Source organism: Haplochromis burtoni, unplaced genomic scaffold, assembly GCF_018398535.1.
Source record: "Haplochromis burtoni strain Fernald_Lab_line unplaced genomic scaffold, NCSU_Asbu1 Contig_291, whole genome shotgun sequence".
Lineage (NCBI taxonomy): Eukaryota > Metazoa > Chordata > Actinopteri > Cichliformes > Cichlidae > Haplochromis > Haplochromis burtoni.
Window position 1 is genome coordinate 482,094 of NW_024582652.1, and position 12,328 is coordinate 494,421.

At 45.5% G+C, this 12,328-nt stretch overlaps 2 protein-coding genes across 3 annotated transcripts in view; one reads left to right on the plus strand and one right to left on the minus strand.

Moving 5' to 3' along the window:
• riok3 (RIO kinase 3 (yeast)) overlaps window positions 1-2,083 on the minus strand; it is a 5,716-nt gene extending 3,633 nt beyond the window's left edge. The window contains exons 1-2 of the mRNA XM_042227943.1: window positions 1,750-2,083; window positions 40-155 (exon numbers count right to left, since the gene is read on the minus strand). Of these exons, the coding sequence (XP_042083877.1) occupies window positions 40-155; window positions 1,750-1,785 (152 nt within the window). The 5' untranslated portion in view covers window positions 1,786-2,083. The remainder of the gene's footprint in view (window positions 1-39; window positions 156-1,749) is intronic.
• Window positions 2,084-4,242: 2,159 nt separating this feature from the next.
• The window catches only part of LOC102313605 (clavesin-1), a 14,309-nt gene continuing 6,223 nt past the window's right edge, over window positions 4,243-12,328 (plus strand). The window contains exons 1-4 of one of the 2 annotated variants that reach the window (XM_042227945.1): window positions 4,243-5,182; window positions 6,796-7,471; window positions 9,144-9,314; window positions 9,759-9,877. In XM_042227945.1, the coding sequence (XP_042083879.1) occupies window positions 7,370-7,471; window positions 9,144-9,314; window positions 9,759-9,877 (392 nt within the window). In that variant the 5' untranslated portion in view covers window positions 4,243-5,182; window positions 6,796-7,369. The remainder of the gene's footprint in view (window positions 5,183-6,795; window positions 7,472-9,143; window positions 9,315-9,758; window positions 9,878-12,328) is intronic. The other variant, XM_042227944.1, reaches the window with a different exon arrangement.

Genomic DNA, 12,328 nt, shown 5'->3' on the forward strand with positions numbered 1-12,328 from the left:
AAACTTTTAACCCTCAGAAGCTTAAACGGGAACTCTTACTCAGAGAGCGCCGGGAAGACGGCGTTCTCCTCGTCCAGCTGCTTCGCCAGCTGTTCGCTCATCACCTCAGCGAGAGAGCAGGCTGGAGCCGCCGGGGCCGCCGAACCCCACGGGCTCTGACAGTGACAAGAAATAGACACATGAAATGACTGAAGGACCTCCAGAGAACTCCTCGCATGAGTAATCAGAGTACTTGGATCATGTTACTGACATTACGATTACCTCAGGTTTCTTTGATCTTCACAATAACAAACAAACAGTTTTATACTAGTTCACCGTTTATATTCACGTCACACACATTCTTTAATGTTCCACAGATTTAAATGGATATTTATTGTTTTTACTGCTGTTTTACACATTTTATTATTTTATGTGTTTATGGTGAGCTTTTATCTTTTGCATCATATACATATATTATTTTATATCACACTCCCTTTTTGTGAAGCGTGTGCAGTCCAACACGGGACTGTATGACATCATTTCTCTCCTGATACCAACAGTTTCTGGATTGTTTTCTGGAATCTTTGTTATTGATTATTTGGTCAAAAAATAGTCCAAAATGTCCTGATTTACTCTACGGACGTCCCCCAAACTCAGTTTTTGTCATTAAGATATCCTATCTGACAAATTATCAGAAAGAAAAACAGAAGATAAGAAAAATCTGTCATCATACAAACTTTTTCTTGATTATCAGCTAAACAAATTCAAATACTGGTGCAGTCAGAGCTTATTTTAGCCAATGAGCTGGAGTTTAAACTGGTGGAAGCGGAGTCGAGATTTTAGTGTTTTTTAAATGTTCGTTTTTCACAGATGGATGTTTCTTATTTCCTCGAGTCTGCCTTCAGTCGAGCCTCGGTCAGCTCGTGTTTGCTCCGTAAACAGGCTGCATGAACAGGTGAGTCAGGAGCTACAGGTGGGCCTGACTCACTGACAGTGGGTGAGTCACCAGGCACAGAAGAACATGTTCAGACATGTCTGAAGCACAGCTGGTTATTTACAGTCTGGGGCAGGAGTGTTAAATATAAGGCCCGGAGTCCACAAATGGCCCGGCAGAGGCTCCACTCTGGTCCACCGGACTTTGGAAATTTTGGACTTTTAACTGGATTTCCTGAAGTTTCACCGTTTTCCTCACTGACTCAGACCCCCTCACGAGCCACTACAGCACAGTAATTATGTTAGAGACCAATAACTACACTTCCTGTTTACTGACAGTAAAACAAACACTGTTTTCTGATTAGACAGTGCGCGCCTCCGCAGCTCCCTCTGTAGCGTCACTTCTCTGTTATAGTTCCAGCCCACAGGCAGCTGATTTCTCTGTGACGAAGGAAAACTGATGTTACAGCTGAAACTCTCCCGGACTCGATGTGAAGCTAAACCTTTGGCTCATGAAACGTTTCCGGGATAAACAGGTGGAATCTAGAGGTGTGTCATCACAGAGGCTGTCTTGGCCCGGTCCAGTCCGGGTCAAACCGGCCAGCCTGTGGTCTGAGCTGAAGCATCGGTGAGCTCATCTCCTGCTTTAACCACCAGCTGACAGGCTGTTATCTAAAATAACACACAGCTCGGTGCTAACCCGGGTTATCTGCAACCAGAGCCTTTAAAGGAAACAGCCGCCATGGTGGCACTGGGAGCGGCTAACAGCAGCCGCGGCCGCTCCCCGAAGTCTAACCGATAACCGCGGCAGGAGAGCCGGGCAGAGGAGGGACCTACCTTCGGTGTCTGCGCTGTGACTCCTGATTGATCCATGATGATGATGATGATGATTATAGATCGATTCTCTCCGCGGAGGGTGAATGATGGCTAGCTGCTGAGCTAACGTTAGTTTTGAAACTTCCAGAAAGTAAGGTGAATAAAAACCTCCACGCGCTGTGACACCTGAGCCAAACTGTGCTGGACACTTCCGGAACCGCGACAGAAATAATTTACGAGCCGGAAACAGAAGATTTTTTAATAAACCAACGGCTGTAAGGAGGCAGAAGAGGCCGCACAGAGGAGCTTCACAGAACAGTTGACCCTTAGCACGACAGGAAGAACGTCACTGTTCAACTAAGAGACTACTGCCCGCCTTCACAATAAAAGCCCTCCCACTTTTAAATTAATACGTTTCCAGAACTAAAATCTTCTGAAATCCAAATGTCTGCATCTTTATTCTCAATGTTTAGTTGTTTTCTTCCACTCCATTGATTTAAAATCTCCTGGAGGTCAAAAAGTCACAAAATCTGAAAAAAAAATACGCATGAGCATCAATTTATTTAAAAAGTAACACAAATCAAGCTTCTTTCCATTGATGTATCATTTTCTACTTTTAATATGTTATTTTCTTTTTCATTCTTTCATTTATTATATGATAATAAAATAAAAGACAAATAAATGATTTAGCCTCAATAGCCAGAAATGTAACCACCGTTTACCATCACCTAGCAGATATCACATCCAACCCAGTAATCTTGTCCCAGGCAAACTGGGTAAACTGGTGCCCGGACGTGTGCCCGGAGCAGACCCGGGACACCCTGGACAGATTCCATCTCTCAGCTGGGCTGGAAACGCATCAGCGCCCCCCTGAATGAACCGCGCATTAAAAAGAAATCAGTAAAAAGACGATTAAAGATGAAACTTTTTAGAATATAATAAAAAATGTTAACAATCAAGCAGCTAAATCAGTTACAAAGGTTATTAATATTTATATTGAAAATTATATATTAGCACGTGTGTGGTGTGAAAGGTGAAATTTTCGATGTGAAATAAAATTTAAAAAATGACGTATTTGAAAGCTTCATCATCTCTGCGCGTTCCGCATGCGCGTTCAGACTGTGCGGCTGCGCGCACGACCTACAATCTGTCCAGGTTGACTCGCGAACGCGCTTCGCTGTCACAGGTGTGTAAAGTCACGCGGTGTTTACATTAACAAAACCGGAAGCCGCCCAAGTGGGACTTAAAAATAAAAGCAAAAAATGAAACTAAATCAGAAAATTGGATAAAATAATCGTTTTTATTTGTTGCAGGAAAGATAATTGTTTGATTGATTGAATCTTTATTTTGAACACGTTGAAAAAGTACAACAACAGAATTAAAAAGAGACAAACAAACAAAGCAAAACAAAAGGAAAACGAGCAAAAACAACTACGAATAACTTTCATGTTCAAAAAGCAGCAGGAAGAAGCACGAGCTTATTTAATCCCACCCCCTGTGCACTATCTAGTAATCAACAGACTGCAGAAATACCTCCTTACAATCACATTATATGTTACGTGTATTTTTTTTATTATTAATTTTTTTACATATATACATATATGTTTCTATCTATCCATACATACGTATACACACATACACACATATACACATTTCCAGTAACCCCAGTAACCTCAAAGGATACACAACCTACAGATATATACACCCACACCAACATACCCGTGCACCCGCACACACATGAAAATATTGGACAAGATCTCCACCTCCTCCCTGTACGCTGCTAAAACCACATCCTTAAACCGCTGTTTAAACTGCGCCGTGCTCGGACTTTGCTTCATATCTTTACTTAGTCTGTTGCACAGCTTCACTCCACACACAGAGATGCAGAAACTTTTTAAAGTTGTACGGATACGAGGATGTTAAATTTAATTCCCCCTCAAATTGTGTCCCCGTTCCCTTTTAGAAAACAGTTTTAGAATATTGTCAGGAAGCAGGTCGTTTATTGCTTTATACATAATGTGTGCAGTGAGAAAATGAACCAGATCTGTGAATGTTAGAATTGTTGATTTTAAGAATAGTGGATTTGTATGATCTCTGTCAGCAGTTTTATGGATTATCCTTACGGCCCTTTTTTGTAATATAAAGACTGATGATAGCGAACAAGTAAACCTCTGCACAGTAATGCAAACACGGTGCAATCAGGGAACAATAATGTGGAGTGTTTGTGGTCCAGAATGTGTTTTACTCAAGATTGAGACACTTCTTGAAATGTTGTTATGTATATGATTTATATGAGACTTCCAGTTTAATTTATCATCTATAATCACACCAAGAAACTTATGTTCAAGAACTCTTTCAATTTCCACACCATCTACATGAATCTGCACTTGTGCATTTCTAAGGGAATTCCCAAATAAGATTATTTTAGTTTTACTGAGATTTAGAGATATTTTGTTCCTGTTAAACCATTTTTTAAAATTTTGTACATTTCTGAAGTAACTGTATCCAGCAGCTGGTTTAGATTCCCCCAGAGCAAAAACTATTTGTGTTGCCTGCAAATAATACTCATTTTGATATATCAGATACCTGTAATATAGTTGTTTAGAGCAGCACTGAAGCCCTCATGTAAGTATTTCCACCTTTGAAGAATTTGAAGCTCTGTGGCCAGTATGGGCTTAAACCCACGATGCGCTAACCAGCTGAGCTACTTGGCCAAACAAAACAAACGGCTAAATGAAGCACCTCCACAATCAGAGAAAAAAAGAAGGTTCAAGCCGTGAAGCTGGTGTCATCAGCAACAACATGCTGAGCTAAGCTGACTGCCCAAAGCACGCGTCCTCTTCAGCTAATTCCTCTGGAACCGGAAAATAGCACAAACTGCAGTTCCTGTGATGTCCACCAGAGGCTGCAGCAATGCGCCGAACACCAAAGACTCACATGTCAAATGTGACACTGAGGAGTCAGTCAGTCCACATGATGCACACAATGGCCAGTTTGGCCTAACCTAATACTCTGACGTTGAGAGTGAGGGGGCGGGGCCAGATTAGAGGGTTCACAGATGAAGGTCATCAGCGCAGGTTTGAAACGCTTCACTTCAGGGTCAGTGAGTTTTATTTTGAAAGTGCTGACCGGAAGCGGTGCTGTTCATGACTGAGGAGTGACAGTGTGGGAGCATCCTGACGTCTTCTGTCGGAGCACAAAGTGGAAACGCACCTCCTCCTACTCCTCTTCCTCCTCATGATGCACGAGCACGCGCTTCATCCTCTCAGAGCCGTTTGATTTCATGTCGGTTTGTTTCCGGTTGGGCTCTAACGGAGATCTCTTTTGTCCGATGGCCTCCTCCTCCTCCTCCGTCCTCAGCATCAGCACCACCGCCGGAGGGCCGTCGGGCCAGTCAGGACGGCCGGGATTGAACCAGCAGCAGCTCTGCCGGAAGCTCTGTGAGTAATTGCGGGTGAGCGCGTCCTCTGGGATGTTTCAGGTTTCCACCTGCAGCCCGAGCACGCGGAGGGTCACTTTGAGCCTGAGCACGAGCCTCAAACATCAGGAAACTGCTGCAGATGTGCCAGATGTTCCAGTAGCCTCTGCCAGCTCCTGCCTTCACGCTAGGACACAGACTGCGCGCCTGACCGATTAATGCCGCGGCAGATGGAGACAGCTGGGTGGAGAGGGGGGTGGAGGGTCTACGGGCCAGAGCACAGGGTCGTCTGCAGGCAGCAACCCCCTCCGTGAAATTAGAAATAAAGACAGAGGAGCACCGAAAAGAACAGGGCGCAAAACAGGAAACAGTGAGAAAAGAAGGAAATTAAGACGATAAAAAAATACAGAAAACAAAACTGTGATAAAAATAATAATAAAAATAATTTTTACAAAAATGTGGAGACATTTGGAGACAAAGAAACTGCATGAAATAAAAATCTAAAAAATATGTCGAGATAAAGACGCTACAATAAAAATAAGAATTAAAAAAATAAAATAAAAAAATAAAAACTGCACTTTAAGGAACTGAGTCCGAGGTAATAATAATAAAGCATGAAATTCAAAATAGAAGCTAAATACACCAAAAGAATCAAGAAAATTAAAAAAATCAAAATCAGAAACATATTTTGTAAAAATATTCAAAAATCATCGAGACAAAGAATTATCAGATAATAATAATAAATGCTGCAGTAGAGACAAACGAGCCCATAAAATACTGAATGAAAGCTGAAAAATTACATCTTTCCAATAAAATGCTGAATCTCTCTGATATAAAACTCTTGATTGTTTCAGTTTTTTAAAGGCTCGTCTGCAGTGAACAAACAGGAAGTTCATGTTTGATGTGTAATTTAAAAAAGGAGCTTTCCTTCGGCAGCGACGGCGCATCATGGCGGCGCATCATGGCGGCGTCTTTGCCTGACGAGTTAGCTTAAGCTCTTCCACATCCTGCATGGATTCCCTCCTTACAGGGGACCGGGTTGGACCCTTTGGTGGCCCGGTTACGGCCCCTGGGCCGTATTTTTATTTCTGCAATAAGAAATGTAGCTGATATTTTTACTGATTATAGAACAGCAGGAGCAGCTGTGCATGTCCACTTTCACATATCTGTAGCTCTGACCAGCAAACATGCCCGTGCAGGCCCACAGTGGGTGGGGATGGGTGAACTGTGGGGGTGTGTGGGCTGGTCAAACACTTATCTGTGGGTAAGCCCACTGCAGCCCACAGTAAACCCACGTTTATCCGGTAAGACCTGAAACTTGAGCCATGATCTCACAGAGCAGGCAGTGACGGGTGTTTCCTCGTTGACTTCTGTAGCTCCACAAGTCTCTCTGCATCCAGGAGTCGCCCTCTGCTGGCCACCACAAGAAATGCAGCTTTCAGCTTTGGCCTGACTTTTTATCTCTGTGCGTCCATGTGTTTGGTACCATTTTCACTATGTCTGAGCTCTAGTTTAGACATACTGAAGCCTCCACCGCCTGTGTGTAGGAGGTGGAGGAGGAACAAGCCCTCGTTGTGTGCAGAACTCTGATCTTCAGTGACTTCACTCGTTGATGATTTCATGTCCTCTCCATCTGTCCCCTCTCCCAGGCTGAGGAGGCCCGACTGACCCGTTCATCTTTACCGAGTGCAGAACAGCAGGACCTTTCATCGCAAGTGGCTTCGCCATGACAGAGCAGAGATTCAGCGACATGACCGGATGAAACCTGAAAGAGCCACGATGGAGAGCAGGAGGAGGCGGGATGTCGACAGGAAGGAGAATTAGGACGGGAACAGCAGCTAAATCCAAAAGCTGGTGTTTTCTTTTTCTGCCCAAAGGTTAGAGGACTTTCTGGACTTTGAGGACGTTCAGCTTCCCGAGAGCCGACGATGTAAAGGAAGACAGCGGTGATGATTGTCCCTCTATAAGCTGCAGCAGCAGATTGTGCAACATACACATGATTGTCTCACAGGAAAGGATCAAAGAGTTCCTCGTCCTTTAGCTGAAATCTGACATCACGCGTCACAAACGCACAGCAAATACGATTGTGTTACTGATACAAAGGGCAACTAACCGTCCTGCAGGTGTTACTCTTTAAAACTGGACTGGAGGAAGTGCTCGGACACCGTGTCAGAGGGAGGCAAACCGTTTTGGGCATTGGGAGTAGATCCAGAGGGAGACCCCATGATGTCTCACCTACACGCCGGCCTGAGCTCGGAGACGACGGAGAAAGCTCGACTGGAGCTGAACGAGAACCCGGACACCCTGCACCAGGACATCCAGCAGGTACACGGCTGCACCACACAGCTGAGTCAGATCAGGCAGGTCTGCAGAGTCAGACGAACCTCAGGTGATGCTGTATCTGCAAATCACTTCCACCACACTCCTCCATCAGTCACACGGGCGTAGAGACCAGCTGGTGACCCCCAGCAGCCACTGGTTGCTAGGGAAGAGTTTTCCCCAACCAGCTCCAAGTAGATGCACGAGGTTTCTCTGTTCTCGCTGCACGCAAAAGATTGCTTTGGTTGCACTTTATGACGTGTCAACAACACTCGGTGTTTGGGAGGCAAAACTAAACTCTGCTGATAGCTTCTTCTTCGGTGGTGTGGGGTCACTGCTGACAGTAGACAGTACAGATGTTTCTCGTCAGGCTAAACCTGTGACGGGAGAATCTGCACCGTCAGCTCTTCACACATCAGCTGCTATTACTCACGTAAAACTAGCTGATGGAGGGAAACAGACATTGCACTTCATTTTCTTTCAGTTTTCCTTCACAGAGAAATTATTATTTTTTATCAACAGATTCTACAAACTTGTGTACACTGGATGCATCTTACCTTCTCAAACATTTCTTTCCCAATCATTTTTACCTTTTCTTGCTAAACAAAAGACAAATTCAAATACAAAAAACATCATAACAACACACGAACAGAAAATTGAGAAAAAAGAAAAAAAAAGAAGAAAAAATATTAAAAAAATAAATTAAATAAATTAAAATTAAAAAAAATTAAATTACAAAAAACAAAAATTAAAATTAAACAATAAATAAATAAATAAATAAAAATAAAAGAAGTGGGGGGGCTTAAATCCTGTGCCTTAAAAAAGAGTAAATTTCAAATTCTTTTCAACATGTCGCAGGCGGGTAAACTGCATCGTTCTAACTACTAGAGAAAAGATCTGAGATATTCCACAAACAGTGTCCACTTGTGGATGCATTTTGCAGAACTACCCGTCACTGTGAGTGAGATCGTCTCCGCCCTCGAGGATGTCTGGACACCATTAAGGCAGTTTGGTGCAGATGGAGGCGATTTCCAAAGAAGTCAAATACAGCGTTTAGCAAGAAGGGAACAAAAAGCCAAGACCTCAGTTTGCTGGGGAGTCATATTAAGAGGGTCTGTGGAAATATGGCAGTCAGAGGGTCTTCTTGGATCTGAATTCCAAAAACCCTGAAAGTACGGAAAAGAAATCACAATGTGTTCAAACTTGGACAGAAGAAAAACACACGGCTTAGGTTGCAGGAGGAGGTGTGACATCTGTCCATCGGTCTATAACTGAAGAAAACTTTAGATAAACGTTTATTACCTTAAACTGCATAAGCTGTAGCACACGGTGTACTTGAATGCGTGATGAGATTCATTTTATCCACCACGATTCAAACAGTTCAACATCTAATTTTGTTCTGATTTTACCTGATGAATCAGATTAGAGGAAATTCAAATGTTTCTAAGCTCAAGACGTTTTATGAGGACTTAAAAAACGTCCAATTTATGACTGAAGTTTGACACTTTGTGACCAAAAACAAGTCAAAGGATGAATGAAGCATGACGACGATGAATGAATATAAACAAACGTCCTTTAAGTCATGTGATCAGTGTCTCTGCTGCCTTTTATGGATGCGTAATGAGTCTGTTTTATTAAACCAGTCTTTTGTGATGTTTGTCTGACTTCCTGTCTAAAGGTTCGGGACATGATCGTGACGAGGCCAGACATCGGTTTCCTGCGGACGGACGACGACTTCATCCTTCGCTTCCTCCGAGCCAGAAAGTTCGACCAGATGGAAACCTTCAGGCTGCTGGCCCAGTACTTCCAGTTCAGACAGCAGAACCTCGACATGTTCCAGAGCTTCAAGGTCCGAGTCTGTGTTTTCAACAACAAGCCATCAACTGTCTTTTTCAGGAGTCGTGTCTGCTGTGTTGTCCCTGACCGGGGGAAACTGTAACCCCTGCAGAGGAATCAGTGTCCTTTGGTTTGGATGAGTTGGTGCTGTTCAGGGAAATATTCCGTGTTGCATCCTTCCCACATCTCTGACGGTCACTCCTCATGTCCACAGAGAAATATTCACACGCTGATGAGCTGAGAGAGGCGTTCTTGGTCTTATTCCTGCAGTTGAAACAGTTTGTGACACCAGGAAGTCTGCAGCAGCTGCTCCTAACTCCTAACTGTAAAAAAGAATAAGGGAGCCGATTCCCAGCATGTGGGGGCTGCTTTGGTCTGGGATGTGTACGATGGGAATGTTGCTGAAGGGAAACACCGACGCTTGGCTGCTCTAACACGTGTGCGCGTTTGTTGTCAGGTGGATGACCCGGGCATTAAGCGAGCGCTGACGGACGGATTCCCGGGCGTGCTGGAGACTCCGGATCAGCACGGCCGGAAAATCCTCATCCTGTTTGCTTCCAACTGGGACCAGAGCAGGTGAAACACACACACACACACACACACTCACACACACTCACACACACACACACACACACACACACACACACACACACACACACTTCGCGTCCTCCGACCAGAAAGTTCGACCAGAGGAAACCTTCAGGCTGCTGGCCATACTTCCAGTTTTCGACACAGAACCTCGACATGTTCCAGCAGCTTTCAGTCCGAGTCGTGTTTTCAACAACAACATCAACTGTCTTTTTCAGGGTGCGTGTCTGCTTGGTGTGTCCCTGGACGGAAACTGTACCCCTGCAGAGGATCAGGGCCTTGGTTTGGATGATTGGGCGTTCAGGAAATTATCCGGTGTTGCATCCTCCCACATCTCTGACGGCACTCCTCATTCCACAGAGAAATATTCACACGCGATAGCTAGAGAGGCTTCGTTGGTGCTTAGCGCAGTTTTGAAACAGTGTTGTGACACCAGGAAGTGCGTGGCAGCAGCTGCTCCCTAACTCCTAAACGGGAAAAAAAAGAATAAGGAGCCAGTCCCAGCATGTGGGCTGCTGGTCTGGGAGGGGACGATGGGAAGTGGCTGAAGGGAACACCGACCTGTGGCCTGCTAAGCACGTGTGCGCGTTATGTTGTGCAGGTGGATGACCCGAGCATTAAGCGAGCGCTGACGGACGGAGTCCCGGCGGCTGGAGACCCGGATCACACGGCCGGAAAATCCCACCTGTTGTGGCTTCCAACAGACCAGCAGCAGTGACACACACACACACACACACACGCACACACACTCACAGCACCACACACACACACACACACACACACACACACACACACACACACACACACATACACACACACACACCACAACACACACACACACACACACACACTACACACACACACACACACACACACACACACTCACACACACACTCTCACTCACACACACACACTACACACACACTACACTCACTCACACAACACTACCACACACACAGCACACACACACTACTCACTCCGCCACTCACGCACTGCACCACTACGCACACCAACCACACACCGACCAACACACCCAACACTCATCTCAACCCACTCTCACACACACTCACTCACTCACTCACTCACCACACACTCACTCACACACACCACACACCACACACACACTCACTCACCACACCACTCACCACTCACACACACACACACTCACTCACACTCACACACACACACACACTCACACTCACACACTCACACACACTCACACACACACTCACACTCACACACACTCACTCACTCACTCACTCACCACTCACTCACTCACACACACACTCACTCACACTCACACACACACTCTCACTCACACACACACACACTCACTCACCACCACTCACTCACTCACCACCACTCACACACACTCACTCACACACTCACTCACACACACACACACTCACTCACTCACACACACACACACACACACACACACACTCACTCACACACACTCACTCACTCACTCACACACTCACTCACACTCACTCACACACACACCACACTCACTACACACACACTCACTCACACACACACACACTCACACACACTCACACTCCACACACTCACCTCACTCACACACACTCACACACCACACACTCACTCACATCACACACACACACACACATCACACACACACACATCACACACCACCCTCACACACACACACCACACACTACACACTACACCACACTACACTCACTCACTCACTACTACACTCTCACACATCAGCACTCACACACACACATCACTCACCACACTCCACACTCACTCACCACACACTACACACGCACTCACACACACTCACTCACACACTCACCACCACTCACTCACTCACTCACACACACACACACTCACTACACACTCACTCACTCACTCACTCACTCACACACACACTCACACACACACACTCACATCACTCACACACACCATCACTCACACACACTCATCACACTCACTCATCACTCACACACTCACTCACACACACACACATCTCACTCACCACTCACTCACCACTCACTCACACATCACCACACACACTCACACACACACACACACACACACACACACTCACACAGCACACACACACACATCACACACACACACAACACACACACACACACCACACACACACGCACACACGCACTCACGCACACACACCACACACACACACACACGCACTCACCACCACACGCACACTCACACACACACACACACACACACACCACACCACACACCACACACACACACCACACACACACACACTCACTCACTCACCACACACTCACTCACACACTCACGCACTCACACGCACACTCACACACTCACTCACTCACACACACACACACACACACACACACTCACACACACACACACACACTCACTCACTCACTCACTCACACTCACACACACACCCACACACACACCACACACACA